This window comes from Leptidea sinapis, chromosome 17, assembly GCF_905404315.1.
Source record: "Leptidea sinapis chromosome 17, ilLepSina1.1, whole genome shotgun sequence".
Lineage (NCBI taxonomy): Eukaryota > Metazoa > Arthropoda > Insecta > Lepidoptera > Pieridae > Leptidea > Leptidea sinapis.
Genome location: NC_066281.1, coordinates 306169 through 327892, shown reverse-complemented (window position 1 = coordinate 327892; position 21724 = coordinate 306169). Strand labels below are relative to the sequence as shown.

Genomic DNA, 21724 nt, shown 5'->3' with positions numbered 1-21724 from the left:
TCTTTGAGAGTAGTTCCCGTTACAGTAAATCTTTCAGCCTAGCGAAAAATCTGGATTCACTCGATTGTATGAAACCTGCAGTCATTGATAAAGTCAAAGTCACATGCATCATGATATATTGACATATGACGGCTATACTCTTATACGTGGTTAGCGATCCTACCTACTAAGCTAGAGATCCCGGGTTCGAATCCCGGTAGATGCAAGCATTTATATGATGAATATGGAAGTATGTTTCCGAGTCATGGATGTTTAAATGTATTTATGTATGTTTAAGTAAGTATATTGTATTAAATATATCGTTCTCTTGCAACACATAAAACAGGCTATATATGCCTAATTTGGGGCAAGATAATTTGTGTAAAAAGTGTGTCAATATTATATTCTTGTAAAAACGGAGGTAGCTGAAATTATCCACTACGTTTTAAGCAACTGTTCGCATTCAAACTTAGCCGGATTATACTTCGTCGCCAATCGCCATACGACTATTTCAAACTTTTGTCAAATCACTGCACGTTTCATACTAAACCAAATTTAAATTTTAGTGAGGCAGTGCCGCCTCTTATTACGTAGTATGTACATCCTCTTTGGTAATATAGTGGCAAAATTTTCTTTGCAGTAAGAGTAAAAATCACACAGAACAATTTTGTAATTGTAAATATTGAAATAAATTCCTTGGCGTAAATTTATGTCATTCAATAAAATATTTTTTGAAGAAAAATAAATTTACTTAAAAGCACTAACAAACTGGAATCCGCAATCCGCATGTTTATTTATTGAATTAACATCGTATATATGCATCAATTGTAGTAAAGTGTAATAGTTATTAGATGGCGTTTCCACAACCAAATGCACAAAGAGGTTAATTTTATATCAATACTTTTTTTGTTGAATAACTATTGAAGTCGATGATAAACCATGTAAAAACTACGCGTTTAAATTATTTTTCAGGCCGATTCTGTACTTCCTAGCGTTGCAAGCCTCGGTAATCACTCACTATCAGAAGACCTAAACCTTTTATTTTATAATTTTTGTTTCAGAGTTGACCAATAGAAAGATCCTAGAAGAACTTCAACTTAAAAAGCAAATGTTATTAAAACAAGGTGCTGTTGCTCCGTTAACTACTACTACTATATCATTGACTCAACCTAACCCTGTTAGTCAGCTACCTATGTGCTCGATCCCACCTCTATCAGCCACTGCTGTGAGTAGAATATTCATTATAAAATTATGTACATTATACCATGTGCACCCCCAATTGATAAGTTAGACAGTTGTCGCAAAAGCAGCCCAACCCAAATATTTTGTTTTATTACTTAATAAAAGTAAAATAAATTCTTATCTGAAAATAAATGAAAACAGAAATATCTGAAAATATCTGGTTTCTGTGGGTTACAACAATTTTGTGCTGACTGCCTTAAATGGTTAGAGAACCACTTGCATGGTCACACAAACCTGTTATATAAAGAACAAGTGCTGAACCAGCAAACATTGTTTTGCCATATAAATTAACTACCCTGAGCCCACTCTTTGTTTGTGATGTCATATGTAATGAAATGAAGAAAAAAACTGGCTCTCCGTTTATTAGCATTGACATGCTTTTAACCCTTAATTAGTTGAAATACCAATAATAATTATTGTTATCAAAATTTATAAAGTACTTATGACTATTGTGTGTATGTGTCTTTTTTATTTCTATTGTTATAACAATTTAATTATTATTGCCTAGGGATTTCCACAACTACCAGAAGCGAACATTGTAAACACCAGCCATAGAGCTGCATTGCAACACGCCAACGCTACCTCTTGTGGTTATTTTGTTTCACAAGACTCCTCTTTTGGAAATCAAATATTACCAGTGTTACCAAGATTTGATAACAAATGAAGTGATGAGTGCTGTTATGAAGTTGAAGGTGATAGAAGGACATTTGGGTTCACTTTCTGGATTCTCTAAGCCCAAAATTAAATATGAACAATATGAAACACCAGCTCATATTGCTGCAATTGCACTTTATACAATACAGGTATATATGTTATTTAAGGGTTATAAGAGGCGTATCATCATTTCAGCTGGAAGATGTCCACTCCTAGAAAAAGGCCTCCCCCAAAGGTTGCCATGACAATCACTCCTGTGCTGCCCTCATCCATATATTCCGGCGATATTGACCAGATCGTTGGTCCATCTTGTGGGGGGGCCTACCAACACTATGTCTTCCGGTATGTGGTTGCCATATGCAGACTTTACTGCCCCAATGCTCATCTGTCCGTAAAAGGTTATATATGTTGTCATAATTAATATGCTATGTTTGCAATTACTTCCTGTAACATTTAATGTTATACTAAAGTTCTAACCACACTTCAATAGTGAAATAGCATAATAGAAATTGAATGCGAAAACTCCTATAATATTATTTTATTATATAATATCCTATATACACAGGAGTAAAATAATATATTATAATCCTTTATTTTCATGTATTTTACAGATTTACGTAATTGAATATATTATAACCTACTAAAAAATTAGAGCATAGATAAGAAATAAAATATCCTGTTAATGTTGAAATAAAATTTTCAGACTCAATTTGAGTCCCTGGAAAATAAGCTAGTATTGGATGCAGGTTGCGGACCTGGTATGCTTTCTGTGGGGGTGTCTCTCCTTGGAGCTGCTGCCGTTATTGCAGTAGATATTGATTATGAAGCTCTTCAAATTCTGAACCAAAATATTGAAGAAACAGAAACCACCAATATAGATGCTATTCAATGTGATTTTCTTGATTCTGAGATGTATAGGTATGTGTTTTAAAAATTTATAAAGATTACTAGCTATAAGCATTCTATAAACTCATCTAAGTACTCACTTACAGCATTAATTTTCATGTTGGATTTGAGACAACAAGCAAATAGAGTGAGCCCACAGGCTGTAGGCAAACTGATGTGTTTCTTAGTAATAACCTGTCTTTTAAGCCCATAGTTGTGAATCTTGCCAAAAATAGCTTAGTTTATCACATTGACTTCCTCATCTCTATTTTTCTTTTCTCTTTGTTCTAGACTTATAGTTTCTTTTATTACTTACCACTGAATAATTCAATGGGGAAGTTGCATACTTTAGTAGTCTTGCCATGAATACTGAAAAAAAGAGAAAAAAAAAAACAGTTTTCTATTGCAAATAACATTTATTACTTTTACAGTGTGTTAGTTCAATACATAAATATAAAACAATTTTAAATATAAAAAGCTTATTTGAAGTGGTCTCCATTGGCTGCAATACAGTCCTTTAAATGTTGACACTAGTTATCAATAGAAGCACACACTCTTTCCATTGGAAAGTTCTTCACTACCAATCATACAGATTGTGTTAGGGACTCCAAATTATCATGGCGTTTAGAGCAAGCCATACTCTCTAAAACTGACCATAAAGCATAATCCAGCGGAATAAGATCGGGACTAGACGACCGCCAGTGTTCAGCTCTGATGAAGTCCAAAATGTTCGTTTTCAACCAAGAATGCGAGACCAAGCTTTATGACCCGGCGCGGGCGCCGAGACTGGAAGGAGCATTCTTGGTTATTGAACGTGAATCAAACCATCACATAAGTTGGATAGCGCCCTCGTTGCGCTCTGTCAACTAATTGGGAAGCTTCCTTAGAGCATTGAGCACAAATGTAAAAATCTCATTCGCAAACAAATTTTTTCTGTGACCTCCCTTTCCGTACCGTTTCAGTATCTAGTTGTTTCGATTTTACCTCCCTATTCTTTTTTGTAATTATTATCAGTAAAGGAATGATCAGTATGTCTCTTATAGACTGCAAGTCCTAAGTCATCTTTTAAAATACGCGACATGGTTCTAGGTGCTATCTTCATCTCCTGAGATAAAATCTTTGCTTTAGGACAGGATTTCTTCGAATTCTTTCCCTTACTGCTTTGGCCACCTTTTTACTACGAACACTACGTGGACGGCCAGATCTTTTCTGTCACAAACAGAGAAGGTCTCATTGTACCTACTAAAAGCCTGGTACAAACACATTTTACTAATACCAAGCGTATGGAGAGTTTTACAAATTGCATTTGGCTCCATACCTACTTTGTCTAATGCAATCACTCGGTTCGGTGCTTTTTACCACTCCATTTTAATATCGCAAAATATTGTAAAATGTATTGGCGCCAAAATGAGAAAACTCAATGAACAACTATAATATAAAAATGACAGATTCCAAATTCAAATGTAATATTTTGTTTATTCTTAATTGTAGATATTTTTATGGCCAGACTAAGTTTAGCTTAAAAATGAGGGATATTAGTAATCTTGAGAGATCTATACTTTTCATAAACAATTTTGGTATTTTTTGTTGATATAAAAAGGTAATAATTTTAATTTCAACAGCACAGTAGCTTGACATAAATATTTTCTCTACAGATTTATTTCTCTGACTGACACGAAATTTTCTCAAGAATAAAATAATTTAATGGTTTGGTAGTCTCTCACAGCTGAAAAAGCTTTGGTGTGTGAGTCATACATACAATAATTGTCTACTCTATAATAAATCAAAAGCTAAATAATGTGTTTACACCATTTACACTTTACATTGTATTAAGAAACTTTGACGCAACAAAACAAAAATCCGTAAACAAATTATTCTTTGTGCTATTTTACGTTTGTAGAAAGAAAATATTGTTATAAAGAAGGTATTAAATACAACCAATGAAAATATTATAAGGCCACATAATTAAGCTAAGTATCATTTATTTAAATATTTTTATATAATTACTAGCTGACCCGACAGACGTTGTTCTGTCAATAAACGGTTCGAGAGATATGGTAAATGCGTGGGTGAGTGCGTGGGTGGGATCGCGACACGACAAACTATATATGTAAACCTTCCTTGAGCTTCAACGAATCTATTACAAAAGATTTCAACATACAAACATACATTCTCTTTTATATAATATATAGATTAGCCCTATCTATCTTATCACATATAAGGAATTGTGATATGCTTTGAGAAAACGGAAAAAGTATAAGAATACTAATGTTACCACATATTTTATACATTGTTACATACTCCAACTCCAATAATTAATATTTTTATTTATTAAAAACTAGCTGACCCGGCAAACGTTGTTTTGTCATATAAAGTATAATTCACGCGATAGTTTTATAAGTATTAAAATATTGCCTATATTATAGCCTGTACATCATTTTGTTCTATTGTCAATAGTTTTTGCAGCGCACGCAAAAATAGGTTTTCGATTTTACACCTTGTGTTACAAAATAGCAATTTTATTACGGATCCCTAATTTTGAAAAAAAAAATACATACATACAACATAGCCTATAGCCTTCCTCGATAAATGGACTACCCAACACTGAAAGAATCATTCAAATCGGACCAGTAGTAGAGATTAGCGCGTTCAAACAAACAAACACTGCAGCTTTATAATATTAATATATATATATATTAGTTAGATAAAGGAGTTTTTTACAACTTATACATATTGAAATTTATTTAATTCTCATTCATTGGTTGTTGTTTAGTAAACATATCTGTGACCAGTCTTATGGTAGCTCAAGTATGATACAAGTGATCTAGTTGACCAAATAACATCAGGGTGTCTCTGTGCACGCAGATCGTAAAAATTCACTCTGATAATTTTTCCCCAATGTGCCCACAGAGTATAAATTCAAAAATAGTATCCTTAGATTGATTTTTTTTTTTGTATTGCAGGTGGAATAATTGTTTCGACACTGTTGTAATGAATCCTCCATTTGGTACAAAGAACAATGCAGGAATGGATATGAAGTTTTTGAAAATGGGTCTCAACCTAAGTTCTGATTGTGTTTACTCACTACACAAATCGTCCACCAGGTATATAAGTGTGTTATTATTGCACAGGTAATAGTATTGACTGGCATCTCTTCTGTAGAGCTTGAATGTTGTATTATACTTGTTCAATGGGTTTAATATAATACTTAAGTCGATCAGTAGCATATTTATAAGTATTTGAACAGGTAGGTATATAGTCATGTCATAGAGTTACTGTACTGTCATTTCATGTAAAGCTGCAAATACCATTTGTAACACTGTAAGGTTTTTTAGAGGACTTTTGTAGCTAAAATTGTTTAAATTGAGTCAGTCCTTTTAAAACGATTAAAGAAGTATAATGTATACTTATACAGCCTTTAGCAATAAAGTTTTTTACAGCCTTTGAATCGCTGTATGATAAGGATAGGCCTTTCAGTCACAGTAGACATATGTAACAGTATGTAAACTAAACCTTGTTACATACTTTCTAGATATCCAAGATGGTGGATTTGACTTTTTCAAAAAAATCTGTTGGTATGGGTATTATTTTCGGGAGTGTTAGTTATAAATGTAAACAAAATTTCAAATTCAGTGTTGTTAGCTCAGCAGAAATAATTAAAACTTTCAGATCCTTAGAAATGAAAAAAACTGCTGATATATGGGGCATATCTGTAAAAATAATAAGTTCTGTTATTGACGTCATAGCACCATATCTAGCACTAGTTTTTAATAGCTGTATTGAACATGGCGTGTTTCCTGACCTTCTGAAGTATAGTAAAAATACACCAATATTTAAATCGGGACTCACTTCTGACCCGAATAACTATCGCCCTGTTTCGGTGTTGCCGACTCTTAGTAAAATTTTTGAAAAAATTATTTTAAGCCAAATGCTTACTCACTTTAACACTTATAAGTTACTTCATATAAAACAATTTGGCTTTACTAGGGGACGCTCGACTACGGATGCAGGTGTTGAACTCATCAGGAATATTTTTGAGGCCTGGGAGGAATCACAGAATGCACTTGGTATCTTCTGTGATTTATCTAAGGCTTTTGATTGTGTTCAACATTCAATGCTGGTCAGGAAGCTATGCCACTATGGTATAAGAGGATTCTGATCTCATATTTAAATAATAGGATTCAGTGGGTCGAGGTGAATGGCAGGAGATCTCCTGGGACTCCTCTCGGTATGGGGGTACCACAAGGGTCTATTCTTGGACCCTTCCTCTTCCTAATTTATATAAATGATCTACCTAACCTTGTAGAAAAAAAACACAAGGTGGTATTGTTTGCGGATGACACTTCACTTATATTCAAAGTGAAACGAAGCCAAGTTTTATATGACGAAGTAAACAATGCTCTATCTGACATCGTGTACTGGTTTAGCGGCAGTAACTTATTGTTAAATAATCATAAAACCAAATATATTAAATTCACCGCGCCAAATGTCAAAAATGTAGATGCGAATATTTTATTAAATGGAGAGGTGGTAAAACCAGTGGAATCTGCTATATTTCTTGGCATTACTCTTGATTCCAAATTGCAGTGGGGCCCCCATATTGAAGGATTGGCGAATAGGCTTAGTTCTGCAGCATATGCGGTTAAGAAAATCAGACGGTTAACTGACATAGATACGGCGAGATTAGTATACTTTAGTTATTTTCATAGTATTATGTCCTATGGTATATTGTTATGGGGCAGTGCGGCCGATATTAATACTATCTTTGTGCTGCAGAAGAGGGCTATTCGCGCGATTTATAACCTAGGTCCTAAAGAATCATTAAGAGAAAAATTTAAAGAAATAAACATTTTGACTGTTGCTTCTCAATACATTTTTGATAATGTTTTGTATGTTCATAAGCACATTGAGGAATTTTCTAGAAACTGTGACATTCATAATGTTAACACAAGGAACAAACATAAACTTGTTATGCCTACTACTCGGTTGGGTCGAGTTAGTAAGTCTTTTGTTGGGCGATGTATATGCTTCTACAATATGATCCCAGAAAATGTACAAAACAAATGTGTTACGAAATTTAAAAGAATTGTTAAAAAACGTTTGTGTGGGAAAGGTTATTATAGCATAAACGATTTTCTTAATGACACCACGGACTGGGATTAAAGCGAACACCCTCAGGCTCTTTAATTATTAATGTTTATGGTACGATATTACATTGTAATCTATATTTTATATAAAAAAAAAGCCCGCTGAGTTTCTTGCGCCCATTCTTCTCAGGTCTGAGGCAGTCTCTTTTGAATGGGTGGTAGATTTTGACGTTCAATAAGTGATTATAAATCCTATTTTGAATAAAAATATTTGAATTTGAAATATGACACCCATTTCGAGATCCAAGATGGCGGAAATGACTTTAAAACGAAGCCATTGCGAAAGTCTGAAAAACAATATATTCCTTAGGCATTTTCAGCTGAAAAGGTGTTGGTTTGCATAAAAAAAAGTTCTATCTTGTCTTTACTTCTTACAACTCGGATGACGGTGAACACAAAATTTTATTTCAAAAGTCCAGCAGTATGAGCTCGGCTCTCAGAAAATATACATGAACGTTTTGTGTAAAATCTTCAATGAAAGTAATAAAATATTTCATACTTCCAAATGAAGAACTTTCCATGGGTCCACATAATTGGAATGTATAAGTTCTAGTGGTCTTGTTGCTCTAAATTCTAGAACCTATATTATTGCTTAAAAAAAAATATTTCTTTTAATATTCTCTCATGTAATAACTGTATTCGTTTTTCTACACTGGATATTAGGTTAGGTTACAAATTGTAATAAACTTGGTTATACCTCTATGTGACACATTAAAATTGTCTGTTGCAGGTCTCACATAGAAAAAAAAGTTAGAGAATGGGGTGTTAAAGGCGAGGTGATAGCAGAGCTCCGATACAATCTAGAATCTTCTTACAAGTTCCACAAACATAAGTCTAAGGACATAGCTGTTGACTTATGGCGACTTTTTCACCCATCATGATGTTGTATAAAAAACTATTAATATATGTATAGATAAATTTAAAAAAGTCTGTACATTTACGGTCGTTTTTAGTAACCTATCTATTCTTAGTTTAACCTATTACTTAGAGGTAAACAAATCTATCCTTTAACACTTACATTTCAATAACCTATAATAAAGCATTAGACTATAACTATATTGGACATAACTATGGATAGATAAGATCTTGTCATTAAACGGTGACAGCAATGTATCCGTAACTAGAGACACGTTATTGAAAACCGTTAAATGATCGGGGGTGTTTCTCGTCTATGGGCAGGAAAATTTCTGAGTTTTGTTATAATAAAACCAAATGAAAAAGTATAATTTATTGATAATGTTATTTTTAATTTCAAATTCAATTATCAGTCTTATAAATAGTAAATTCATTATTGAAGTCTTATAAGCAGGTATTATATATGGATATTTTTTTTGTCAGAAGGATTCTTAAAAAGAAAGAATATCTATCACAAATCTTGTTGTCATTCTTTTTTTAGAGCTATCAGACTTGTAAATTTTGGTATATTTAAATTATAATATTTTTTCTTAAAGTTTTGTGAACATTGACAGTACTTTGTTTAGTGTTACCAGATGGATATTTGTTTATAAATTATTCATCTCCAAATTTAATATTCTGTGCAAGGGTGATAGTGGAGGAGTAGTTGATCGTGACTGTAGATCTTCGCATGTAACTCTTCCAAGCGTCGGAGCCGCACTCGCGGCCTCCTCCCGTCGCCTTCTCTCCCCCGAAGGCGCCCCCGACCTCGGCGCCATTAGTGGGGATGTTCACATTGACGATACCGCAGTCCGAGCCATGGGGGCCCATCCACTGTATACACACACGATATTAATGTACTATTATATAGAACAATTAGTTTTTTCCATAACTGCCGTTTGTTGGTTGTACCATGGTAGGTATAATAATAATAATACTCCGCCTGGCGTTCTCTTCCTATGATGGCCTAAGACTACGTCACGATAAATGTTACCATTATGCAGGAATCCAATTTTTTTCTTTTCCGCTAACGAATGAGAAACTGCGGCCACAGGTAAGTAGAAAGAGACATAAATATATTACAAACCTTAAATATACTGGCCAAGTTCTCCGTGAAGAGACTCGAAGAGAGTCCCTGCTCGACCTCGTTGTTGTACTGGATGCCGGTGTCCAGGTCTGGGATCTCAATGCAGTAGACGATGGGCGCAAAACATTCTGTCTTCACAAACGGCGAGTCGTGGGCCAGCCCGGTAACGATGGTCGGCTCCACAAAGTAACCCTCGCGTTCTATAACCTGCAAAAATAATGATTTATTAGCGAGACCATTGTAGTTTTTTTTATCCAACCATAACATAGTCGTTGGTAATTTTTTATGGGAGAGGATGACAAACGAGCGCACGGGTCACCTTATGTTAAGTGATCACTGCCGCCCACATTGTCTTTCAACACCAGAGGAATCACAGGAGTGTTACCTGCCTAAAGGCGGTTAAAGGAAGGTACGCACTTTTTGGAAACACCGCAGCAGGAAGCTGATTTCACGGCTAAAATTTTAAACATGTGCAAACCAAAAGTGGAAACACTCCATTAACACCGATGTTGAAAATTTAAGTATCTACATGAATTAAGTATTTAACATTTCAATTATTTCTAAACTTGGTTAGATTGAACTCATTGAGTCTTAAATAGGTAGAGACCAAATTTTGAGCGTCGCGTTGGTAGCTGTGCAGTTTAAAAGAAATTTGTTTATCTATCTTATGTCAATGTATACTTTGATATCTATATACGGCCGTTTTCAATAGGTAACCTATCTATCCTTAGTTTAACTTACCAGGGGTAAACAAATCTATACTACGCTTACTTACATTTCAATAACCTATCGACAAAAGCATTGGAACATAACTATATTGGAAATAACATTGGTCATTAAACGGTGACAGCAATGTATCCGTAACTAGAGATACGTTATTGAAAACGGCCGAAAATGTAATGGACATTAAAAAATTATTTTCTCAAAATTGATTCCTTTATTTTCGATGTCAGTTCAAACACTACCACTGTTTCGGAAACCAATGACGCTCTGAGAGAGAACAAATGGCGTAGGAAACTTCTAGCATTTTTTGCGTTCTTTTTAATAAAATATACAATATTGTAGTCATCGGTATTGCTATAAAATAATCATAATGTAGTCCCAGGCTGTTCTATCGCTTAGATATTCAACTGTGAAGTTGTAAGATATACGACAGCATTTTTTTTCATAAAACATTTAAATTTAGGTATATAGACATAATGCCTGAATAGCCACTTTATTATAAAAGTTTACCCTTAAAGCTATTATGTATCTTATGAAGCCTACTAGAACTAGTTACAAGCAATCTCTGATTTCTAGTGTTTTAATAGTGGTGAAAAAGGTGACGATTTTTATGAACGTACCTATATATGAAATTTTCATAAAATATGTGCTGACAATAAACAGTCCTAATAAGTATTTATTTCTCTAAATTTTTCTTTGAGTGACTGTTTATAACCAAGATAGAATATAGCAAGAACAGGTCTCTTTTGCAGAGCAAACACTAAATCAGCTGCATGACCCCACAGCAAAATACCGTACGTCATGATGCTATGAAAATAACTGAAGCACATTAGTCTAGCAGTAGCAACATTCGTGTGCTCTCTAATCTTTCTAATTATGTAAATCAAGTTATAGAACCTTTCCACCAAATTCGATTTTCCCGCCTTGTTTGACAATTTCAGCAACGGTCTTCTTGTACGCTTCAAGCGCGGCGAGAGTATGTAGGGGGCCAATCAGCGTGTCCGCTAGCAGTGGGTCACCAATTCTAGTTAAAAGTCCTCCGAAAGCCTTCGTTAAACGGAAGACCACTTCCTTGTATACCTGACGACGAAATGTAAAAATTAGTCAAATATCAAAATAATTGGAATGGAACTGATTTTAGAGATTCGTATTCTCCTTGGTTTCGAAACCGAACGTCACAAGCGCAGTCAGGCATAGATAGATATAAGTATATCGCAGGCTTAGCTTTTTGGATTTTTTTCCAAACACTAATAATTATTGTTGGTGACTTTAACATCTACAATCAGTTGTACCGAGTTAGTTTAGTTAATTAAAATTTAAAAAAAATTGAGAAGTTACGTAGATCCAAAGTTTATTAACAAGAGGGTGGGACAAAATTTTTGCCGTTTATAGGGTCCGCGCGGACGACGCCGCAGGCAGCAGCTAGTATAAAAATAATTGCGGCTATGCTCCATTAAGTAGGTAACTACTAAAGCACGTATTGTTAGAGAAACTTAGGAAAAATCTTCGAGGACCAGACTTCTTGAATCGTAAATTCTGACAATCTCGTTAACTAAGAGGTTCAACCCCACAGGATGATAAAAAACAATTCTGGTGATATTTTAATTATAATTCGGTAAGTATAAATACAAGATAAAACACGGCCCTCTAATATATTAAAGTAACCTACCTATACACCTGTACCTACCTAACTACATAGTCAAGGTAACTTATCAATATTCAAGTCTGCTAAACGTAAGAGAGACAGTAAAATGTCAGACATTATTTGTTACACATTCATGTTAGGCCCTTTTCATACGTTCTTATTACTGTGAACCCAATTTCTCCAATGTATGAGCATGTTAGCTCTTATAGCCTAAACACATGGTCGCATGTGGTACGGCCGGACCATCAGGCGCGGTCTGGTCTGGATCAAATTGGAAGGCTTGTCGCAGTGTCGTACGCGATATATGAGCTATATATGTAATACGTGAATGTGTCGAAGCGAACACATATAAACGACAGTCGGTACCGGGGTATCGTCAATTGAGTCGTTTCAAGTACTCACTTTGGTATGTATGAGTAATCTTCTGGTGGTTGTGCAGCGTTGCCCAGCTGTGCCCGCGCACGCGAATATAGCCGCGTTCAGCAAGAGCTCCAGATTAGCATCCTCGTTGACGACGATGGCGTTGTTTCCGCCCAGCTCCAGCAGGTGGCGCCCGAAACGTCTCTGTACCTCTAGGCCCACCTACACAATAAAGTTTAATTACAACCCAAATAAATGCAATTTCATTATTAATTTCTTGAAATATTATTAAAACTCGTAATAACCATAACCCCCTTTTTTAGTATAATACCAGCTAAAATTATAGAATCTGAAATCAGAGCTTCAATATGAGCTTTCTGTAATAGGCAATCATAATAATTGAACAAAATATATAGGTATTTTTACTAAAAAAGCTATAACCGTTTCTAGATATGAAGTAATGTAATCCCCCTTTAAAAATTTATACATGTATAATAATAACGCTCAGAATGATAGTTTCATTCATAAATCCTGTCAATATAGAAATAACATTATAATTAAAATGTGCGTGAGCGTCACATACTTAAATTCGCCAACACGCACACAGACAGCCAGATAATGTTGCAAGTGAATAGACATTTCCCTAAATCAGTAAATTGTAATTAGCAAGAAAGAAGAAATAAAATATAAATTAAGAATTTAATAAAAACATCACGTATTCAATTATTGTTGCAACAATTTTTGAAGTGTAAGTAAAGAAGTTCTTTAGAATCGTTGTTATTTGAAACTCGGTGAAACGAAAAAGCGAGACGATAGAGATGCCGTTCCCAGCTATATCCGAGGTTTTCTAGGGTGCAGAGAACGAATTTGGGATAATTTTTAAAATCCAAGATGGCCGCCGTGCAAAATTATGATTTCAACAATATGGATATCGTATCCAAGGTTCTCGGGGGTGCAGAAAACGAATTTGGGATCATTTTTGAAATCCAAGATGGCCACCGCGCAAATTTATGATTTCAACAATATGGATACCGTACCCTGGAAGGACCATTCTTGGTTATAGAACATGGTGTTGTTAAGGTGCTTCACTACCTTCGCAATAATGGTATCTTGATACAATTTGCCGATGTTTGATACACTTTCAGTCAGCCTCACCTTCATTCTCATAGTTAATCCCCACCAAAACCATCACTGAAGTCGGATAGTGCCCACGTTGCACTCTGTCGACTAATTGGGAAGCTTCCTTAGAGCTTTGAGCATAAATGCGTCCATTTTATTTGTTGAAATGTTGCTCAATAGTATAAAATTTCTCATCATTAAACATAAAGTTTCTGTGACCTCCCTTTGCGTACCTACCGCTTCAGTAGTTGTTTCGATGCATTGGCGCCAAAATGAGAAAACTCAATTATCTCATATAAAAATGACAGACTACAAATACAAATGTAATATTTTGTGTATTTTTAATTGTAACAGTATTTACGGCCAGTATTTATCATAATTATTGTTTTTATCTTATTAAAATCCTAGAAGTAAAGGTAAAGAAACAAATAAAATTTAAAGATAATACTACAATCACACTTACTCGAATACAGAGATATTGAAGTTCATCGACCTTTTCTAAATGTTCATAAATAAAGCTATATAACTGCATACATTCAAAAACAGATATACTAGCCGGTCCAGCAAACGTTGTATTGACATATAAATTAAAAAAAATTGCAATTAAAATGTTTTGGGTATAAGAAATTAATGTTGACCGATTCTCAGACCTATCCGATATGTACACAAAAATTCATACAAATCGGATCAAGCATTTCGGAGGACTTAGGTAACAAACACTGCGACACGAGAATTATAATTTATTAGATTGGAGCAAGTTATCTCCATAAACTGAATATTGAATATCTTGTCTGAATTGTTTGCATTGCTTTTACAGCATGATCCCAGAAAATGTACAAAACAAATGTGTTACCAAATCCAAAAGAATTGTTAAAAACGTTTGTGTGGTTAAGGGTTAATATAACACAAAACATTATTTTTTTAATGATACCACAGACTGGGAATGGAGCGAACGCCCTCAGGCTATTTAATTATAAATTTTATTGTATTATACCTATACTACATAATATATTGTAACTTTAAAAAAAAGCCCGCTGAGTTTCTTGCGCCCTTTCTTCTCAGGTCTGAATTCAATTCAAATTCAAATATTTTTATTCGAATTAGGATGTAACATCACTTAATGAAACTCAAAAAAAAACTACTACTACCCATTCCAAAAAGAATGCCTCAGACCTAAGAAGAATGGGCGCAACAAACTCAGCGGGCCTTTTTCTTTTCATCAAAAAAATATGTTTACAAAGTAAAATTGTACAATTATTAAACTTATTATTTAATAGCCTGAGGGCGGTCGGTCCATCCCCAATGTGTGGCATCATTAAGAAAGTCATGTTAAAGTTATGTTATAGTTACCTCTATCACAAACGTTTTTAACAATTCTTTTGTATAACGTAATACTTTTGTTTTGAACATTTTCTGGGATCTTGTTGTAAAAGCATATACATCGCCCCACAAAATTCATACTAACTCGACTTAGCCGAGTAGTAGGCATTATAAGCTTATGTCTGTTCCTTGTGTTAACATTATGGTTATGACAGTTTCTAGCAAATTCACTTATGTGCCTATGTACATAACATTATCAAGAATATAATGAGAAACAACAGTCAAGATTTTAATTTCTTTGAATTTTGCTCTCAATGATTCTTTAGGACCTAGGTTATAAATAGCGCGAATAGCCCTCTTCTGCAGCACAAATATTGCATTAATATCGGCAGCGTTGCCCCATAGCAATATACCATAGAACATAATACTATGGAAATAACTAAGGTACAGCTACTACCACCGTATCTATGTCAGTTAATCACTAACCTGTATAAATAACACTGGACAGACTGTTCCATATGTTTGACAGCAAATTTTTTGTGCCTATTTAAAGCACCACTCGCGAGTGTCCAGAAAACTAATTTTGACGCATAATACTGCTGCAAAGGAACCTACAATACTCTGAAGTTTTTTTGCATTTTGAATTAATTTCGTTCGTTTTCCGTGTTATTTAAACTTCAAGAATCAACGTAATAAAGTACACAATTTTTTTTTTTGGTTAATAGTTTACCACCATTTATTGATGTTTGCTGAGATTGTCATCACTAGTTTTAGTACCGCAGACTCTCGCTACATGGCCAACAGCGCCAAAATGGCGAATATCAAACAGGCACAAAAGAACTTTGACATCCGCCAGTCCAGTGGTATATAGTAGAAGTCAGTGCAGTTAATTGTCAAATCTTTTTAACCGCGTATGCTGCAGAATTAAGTCTGTTTGCCAATCCTTCAATATGGGGGCCCCATTGTAATTTGAGGCATACTATTTCGAATGGGTTTATGAGGTTCAATCATTAGTGATTTTAAATCTAATGTTGAAAAAAATATATTTGATTTTGAAATATTAGGCGTTAACTGTATTGCAACGTCGATCGGCTCTAATTTATAAACGCTGTCGTTACCTGTTGTCCCACAGCTGTGCTACCAGTAAAGGAGACCAGTTTGACTCTGGGATCTTGCACGATCTGCTGTCCGACATCCTTGCCGCCCACGCAGAGCGAGGCAATAGCGCCTGGAACGTTGTTCTTAGCCAAAACGCTCTCGACTATCTTGGTGACAGCCACGGCAACTAGCGGCGTAGTTTCTGATGGCTTCCATACACTTACATCTCCGCATACCTTTAACATAATACAATAATTTTATTATCTTTTAGCCTGCCACGGCGCACGCAGAGGCTACGCACGTGTGCGCTTCACTTTACACGAAATTGTATGTGATTGAGTCCACTGCAGCACACGGACACGCTAAGCATCAATTGACATCATTGATACATGCGTGGCATGCTCGAATACGCGCTTACATACTCAACGCTGTCAATGCTATAGTCGTACATAGTCGTGAGTGCATATTCCTGTACTTAGAATAATAACGCTTATTCTAAGATCCTGTATAGTGTGTGGCGCAGTGGAAACGCAAACCTACGTTGTCAAACAATTTAATCCACGCAGCAAAGATATACTATAGGACTGTATGAACTTAGTGTTTAAATTCTCTTTGGGACTGTAGCCTTCCCAATTAGAGGTTTCTATCGCAATGTTTTCTTTACTTTTACAATTTATGAGCACGTAATTTAAAGCCAAAGTTGATTAAGTACACAAACTGCAACAAAAAATTATCTCTAGCTACATACCATAGCAATAGCACTATTCCATCCGAAGACAGCAACGGGAAAATTGAACGCTGTGATAATTCCAATAAGCCCTAAAGGATTCCACTTCTCAATGAGCACGTGGCCCGGTCGCTCTGAAGGGAAAATAGTTCCCGGCAGCGTGCGGGAGAGGCCCAAAGCAAGATCACACACGTGGATGTATTCAACTACCTCGCCGATCGCCTCGGGCAATATCTTGCCTGAAAATACAGTGTTCTTAAGCTTAATACAGGTCCGTCAATAGTTTTCAGTATAAAGAAGGTCGGGCTATGTAATTAGAGAAATCGCAATGTTCGTCAGTTAGTAAGGTAGACTCAACTTTTAGGTAGATTAAAAAATGTGGTGAAGATTATCAATTTACAGATTTGATTTATATTATTAAATTCGGGAGGTAATTACGAAATTAATTTTGTTTATTTTTAACAATAGTGGGTTGTTAAAATTGACTAGACCTTTGTTTAAAAATGCTTATGTATAGGAATATAATATACATAATTAAGCAATAAATATCTGATTCACTAACCAAATTATTAATCTATGTCAATTTACCGCACGATATAAATTTTGTGATGAACGTTCAATGGCAACATAATAGCAAAGTCTTAATACCCATTTCCAAGGACACTAATTGTCCAAGGGGCTGTAGCTTCTCCCTGAGAGCATCACCAATTTGCCTCACGATTTCCCCGCGAGCTGGTGGTGGCATCTCTCCCCACATGTGCCAGGCATCTTGGGCTGCCTTCGCGCAAGACTCGTAGTCCGACGGCGACCCGCTTTGAACCTCCGCTATTACTTTTCCACTCGCGGGGCTCAACGACGGTATTATCTATAGAACAAAATATAAAATAATTATTTGCTTGACTCCTGCTGCTGCTGCCCATCTTACAACATACCATCTGGATGCTTGGTGATTATCCACTTACTTATTATTTTAATTGCAGATGTCTTTTTGAATTCATGGAAAATTATAACGAGATAAACACAACACGGCGAAAAATAGACGTGTAACAAGGGATATCGGTTGGCTGTCTAAACTATTGGTACCTAGTTTCTTTAAGTAGGTAAGTAACTTTGTGATGAGCTGATGCCATTATTCGTATTACCAACTATTTTACCAAAGTTTCGCGTTAAAACCACTTTCAAATACAGGTGCGATGAGCCGATGCAGGTCAGTTTAGGTACCTAAACTGACCTGCATCGGAATTATTAATCATTAAAAGTTGATGGTAGGCCTGCTGGTAGGAACCCTCGATGGAATATTTGGAATAAGCATTATACATAATTACCTAAGCATGATTAAAAAACTATTTACACTGAAACTTAAGAAATGTTTCTATTAAATATTATTATTATTGATAGTTACCAAGTTACCTATCTGGTAATGGCTAATCGGGTCTTATCGTATCCATAATCATTAGATAAATAATAGAGGTAATAATATGCTTTACGCCTACTTTGTCCTCATTGTCAAGGTGTTAATCGATTTCGAAAACATTGCGTAAGTTCAAATTAAATTATGTACAGATAACTCCTAATTAGTAAATTATTTGGGCAACTAAATCACGATTCACGAATCTACCTTTTATGACAATTCCATTAGGGCTGGGATCTATAGTGCTTATGTTTTTGCTCAGACTTTACTTACGTAAAACTTAAGACTTAGTTGAGCGTAATAAAACGCGAATTTGTTTTTTTTTGCATTGGACTGTCTTAGCTTAAGCTCAGCTTAATTTCAGGTGTCAATTAATGACTATACAAACGAAATCAAAGTTAGTAACGTCTGAGAAAAATCTAAGTATGCTCTATGGATGTCAGACTTTTTCTTTTGTTATTATTTAATAATATGTAATGAAAGTATGCAATAAGTCTTTCTAACAGTGCACTTACGTTACTGTCATTGGGAGCCTTCTTTGAAGAGGATGCCAATAAGGTGGTTACCTACCTTCTACATCAACAGTACCTACGTGTTGCTCGTGTCGTCAATAAAAGCTAATTATACGTATACGTTAACGAATTAATAATATCATACCTATCGATAAAATTGGCAGTTTAAAAACCTAAAAGTATTTTTAGCTTTTATAAACTATTAAGTACCTACCTATCATTTTCTTTAGAAACAACTAAGTACAAGATTATAAGACTCAATTTATTCTACTATCATATTGTGTTATATTATTATGATGAAAATGTGAAGCAACAGCATTTACGCCACCGTTGCCCCAACCTAACTAAATTTGGGAGAAATTAATATTACTTACTTACTAGTGGGCTAAGTGTTTTATTAAGGGTTAGTGACATCATCAATCATATAAGCGTACTTGTTATTATTAAAATTATAGTTATTTTATTTAAGTTATCGTAATTATGACTAGTGACGACGGTTTGAAGAGAAATAATAACATAAAATTTCATAGGACTCGATAACAGCGCCATCTAGTTATGGCTGCTGTTATAAACCAAAATCATTAAAAATTTCAGGGACCATCATTTTTGCGTGCAATACACAATATTTCATCAGAAAGTTCAGAATCTAGACTAAGTTAGGTACACCACAGTTAATAATAATTAGGGCCCTACCGGCGCAAGGCGTGGGACTCATTATTACTAATCATTATCACAACCATATCCATAACGATAAATGTATGTACATATAAAGGTATAATATGTCTGTTTACTTACTTGTCCATTAGCCTGCCATTTGCCGTTGAACACTCCAGTGTTGGTTTTTTCCAGACCCAAGTCCTTTAAAAAGGAGTATTTCGGGTCGTCAATAAGATAGCTGGATGCCTGTCGAGACATTTCTACGCCTTTGTTTCGTGTAAGCACGACGCGTAGAGGACGAAACAGAACGCGATTCATGAGTTATATGCACACAGTGGCAGCTGGCAATCACCCGACTGAACAGCATAGATAAAACTGTCTTATTTGTTAATAATTATACGCACCCAGTGTCTTATCGTATTGATACTGATAGCATCGTTGCTAGGTCAGTTCCAATAATTGCTGAATTTGTTAATATACCTACGACATGATTTCATTGGGCGCCTCATGAAGCTAAGTATAGTATAATGTTAGAGCACATACAAAACAAATTTACACGTTACCTGTACATGAGGCTCTACGGGGTTTACCCTTTTTATCCGCTTATGTACCCAACATTATTTATTTCACGTATGGTAGGATATAGCGAGCTGAGGGTAAGAAGGGACCTGGCGCTGATATCATATCTATTTAAAGTCTTAAGAGGGAAGGTGCATAATGCGGATATATTGGGCAGACTGCATTTTGCTGTTCCGGATAGGTACGTATGGCGCCGGCGTCGGCCGCCGTTGCTGATGGTGCCGTACGCGCGCACCAACTTGTTAAGCTGGGCAGCGGTGACTCGTGCTTTTCGTACAGTTAACGAAATAGCCTCACAGACGGATTTATTTTGTTGCACTCAGGGTGAATTCACGAAAGTAGCATTATTTATAATATGTTATAAAATTTAAATATAAAAATGTAAAATGTATGTACCTATCGCATTGGAATATTCTGTAATGATAGTGTGTATTTTGATAAAATAAATAAATTTATAAGTAAAGGATTCAAATTCAAATATTTTTATTAAAAAAGGATTTAAAATCACTTATTGTCCGTCAAATCTACCACAATGTATGCCTCCAGAGCCGGACAGCAGGGGTTACAGCCCGGGGCCTACACAAAGAGACTTCGGAAAAAAATTTGAAATTTAGACTAGAATTTGGTTTTGCTGTATGAAAATGCACTGGAGAGCGCTCATTTTCAAAGATAAAAATGATAAAAAATAGGTATCGAACCAAATCGGTTGAGCTAATGAGAAGAAGTAGCAAGAAACTCATTGCCACTCTTTTATATCAAGATTTACATTTTCATCGATTTGCAAATCATTTCAATTACAATATAATATGTAAAGTGATGCAATAAACACACTCAAACGTCAAATAGTCAACGCGAGTCAAAAAAGTAAATGTAAATGAATACAAAAGTTATTGAGTACAGTAGCGGCATCATCCACACACACCGTAGATAAATAGGTATTCTGTGAGCATTTTATAAGCGATTATAAAGAAATATATATATATATATATATATATACAACAGGATGATCCTGCCACCACAAGGCAGCGCCCTTTCACGATCATGACGCATGAGCCAGCCATCGCCTCCCTCAACCATATTTTAGGAAAGGGGATGACCCGTCCCATGTCGCCGCCACAAGCAGTGACATTCAAATTCAAATATTTTTATTAAAAATAGAATGTGACATCACTTATTGAAAGTCAGAAACTACCACCCATTCCAAAATGAATGCCTCATTTAAGCGAGCATGACGAAACCGTTGGTTAACCTAAAAATTTAATTTCAGTTAATTCTTGTATCAGATTTTATTTTTGTTTGTTAAATAATAGTACTCCATTGAAAAAAAAATCCATTTCATTTGGAGCCATTTGGCTTCCACTCCTTTGTTGCCTCGGGGGCTCCAGACTTCTAAATCGGGTATTATATGCCTCAGAACTGAGAAGAACGGGCGCAAGAAACTTAGCGGGCTTCTTTTAAGAAACTTCATCACATTATAAAATTATACAATAATATTTATTACGAGGGCTGCACTAAAAGTATCGGGAATCAAGGAAGTGACACAACATTACTATTTAAAAATGTATTTATTGCTTTTCGAAGTATTCTCCACGAAATTTGACACATTTTTCCATACGATGGAACCAATCATTAAAGCAACCAATCCATTCGGAAGTTGGGGTCTGCAAAATGGCCGTTTTGTAGGC

The 21724-nt window shown here is 35.2% G+C and overlaps 3 protein-coding genes across 4 annotated transcripts; 2 read left to right on the top strand and 1 right to left on the bottom strand.

Moving 5' to 3' along the window:
• The first annotated feature begins 598 nt into the window (after window positions 1–598).
• LOC126969083 (SOSS complex subunit C homolog B) lies at window positions 599–1885 on the top strand. Its single transcript, XM_050814384.1, has 3 exons — window positions 599–861; window positions 1041–1204; window positions 1730–1885. The coding sequence occupies exons 1-3, from the start codon at window positions 831–833 to the stop codon at window positions 1883–1885; spliced, it is 351 nt and encodes a 116-aa protein (XP_050670341.1). The 5' UTR covers window positions 599–830.
• On the top strand, window positions 1882–9144 carry LOC126969075 (rRNA N6-adenosine-methyltransferase METTL5). 2 transcript variants are annotated; one of them, XM_050814379.1, is made up of 4 exons: window positions 1882–2024; window positions 2579–2793; window positions 5724–5864; window positions 8638–9144. In XM_050814379.1, the coding sequence occupies exons 1-4, from the start codon at window positions 1890–1892 to the stop codon at window positions 8786–8788; spliced, it is 642 nt and encodes a 213-aa protein (XP_050670336.1). In that variant the 5' UTR covers window positions 1882–1889; the 3' UTR covers window positions 8789–9144. The 2 variants fall into 2 exon arrangements, with proteins under 2 accessions (XP_050670336.1, XP_050670335.1); XM_050814378.1 differs by having other exon boundaries at window positions 5724–5891.
• On the bottom strand, window positions 9121–19839 carry LOC126969069 (putative aldehyde dehydrogenase family 7 member A1 homolog). The gene is made up of 8 exons (XM_050814372.1): window positions 19599–19839; window positions 17529–17745; window positions 16902–17119; window positions 16174–16389; window positions 12659–12838; window positions 11509–11691; window positions 9889–10095; window positions 9121–9635 (listed from the first exon to the last, which is right to left on the bottom strand). Exons 1-8 carry the CDS (start codon window positions 19776–19778, stop codon window positions 9417–9419), a joined length of 1620 nt encoding a protein of 539 aa, XP_050670329.1. The 5' UTR covers window positions 19779–19839; the 3' UTR covers window positions 9121–9416.
• Window positions 19840–21724: the final 1885 nt, after the last annotated feature.

Excerpts from the sequence above, each read along its gene's own strand:
- LOC126969083 (XM_050814384.1), top strand. The coding sequence starts at position 831 with ATGGCGTTTCCACAACCAAATGCACAAAGAG. Across the intron at positions 862-1,040 it reads ACAACCAAATGCACAAAGAG|AGTTGACCAATAGAAAGATC; the intron begins GTTAATTTTATA and ends TTTTTGTTTCAG. Across the intron at positions 1,205-1,729 it reads CACCTCTATCAGCCACTGCT|GGATTTCCACAACTACCAGA; the intron begins GTGAGTAGAATA and ends ATTATTGCCTAG.
- LOC126969075 (XM_050814378.1), top strand. The coding sequence starts at position 1,890 with ATGAGTGCTGTTATGAAGTTGAAGGTGATAGAAGGACATTTGGGTTCA. Across the intron at positions 2,025-2,578 it reads TTGCACTTTATACAATACAG|ACTCAATTTGAGTCCCTGGA; the intron begins GTATATATGTTA and ends TAAAATTTTCAG. Across the intron at positions 2,794-5,723 it reads CTTGATTCTGAGATGTATAG|GTGGAATAATTGTTTCGACA; the intron begins GTATGTGTTTTA and ends TTTGTATTGCAG.
- LOC126969069 (XM_050814372.1), bottom strand. The coding sequence starts at position 19,778 with ATGAATCGCGTTCTGTTTCGTCCTCTACGCGTCGTGCTTACACGAAAC. Across the intron at positions 17,746-19,598 it reads AATGGCAGGCTAATGGACAA|ATAATACCGTCGTTGAGCCC; the intron begins GTAAGTAAACAG and ends TTTGTTCTATAG. Across the intron at positions 10,096-11,508 it reads AAATCGAATTTGGTGGAAAG|GTTATAGAACGCGAGGGTTA; the intron begins GTTCTATAACTT and ends TTATTTTTGCAG.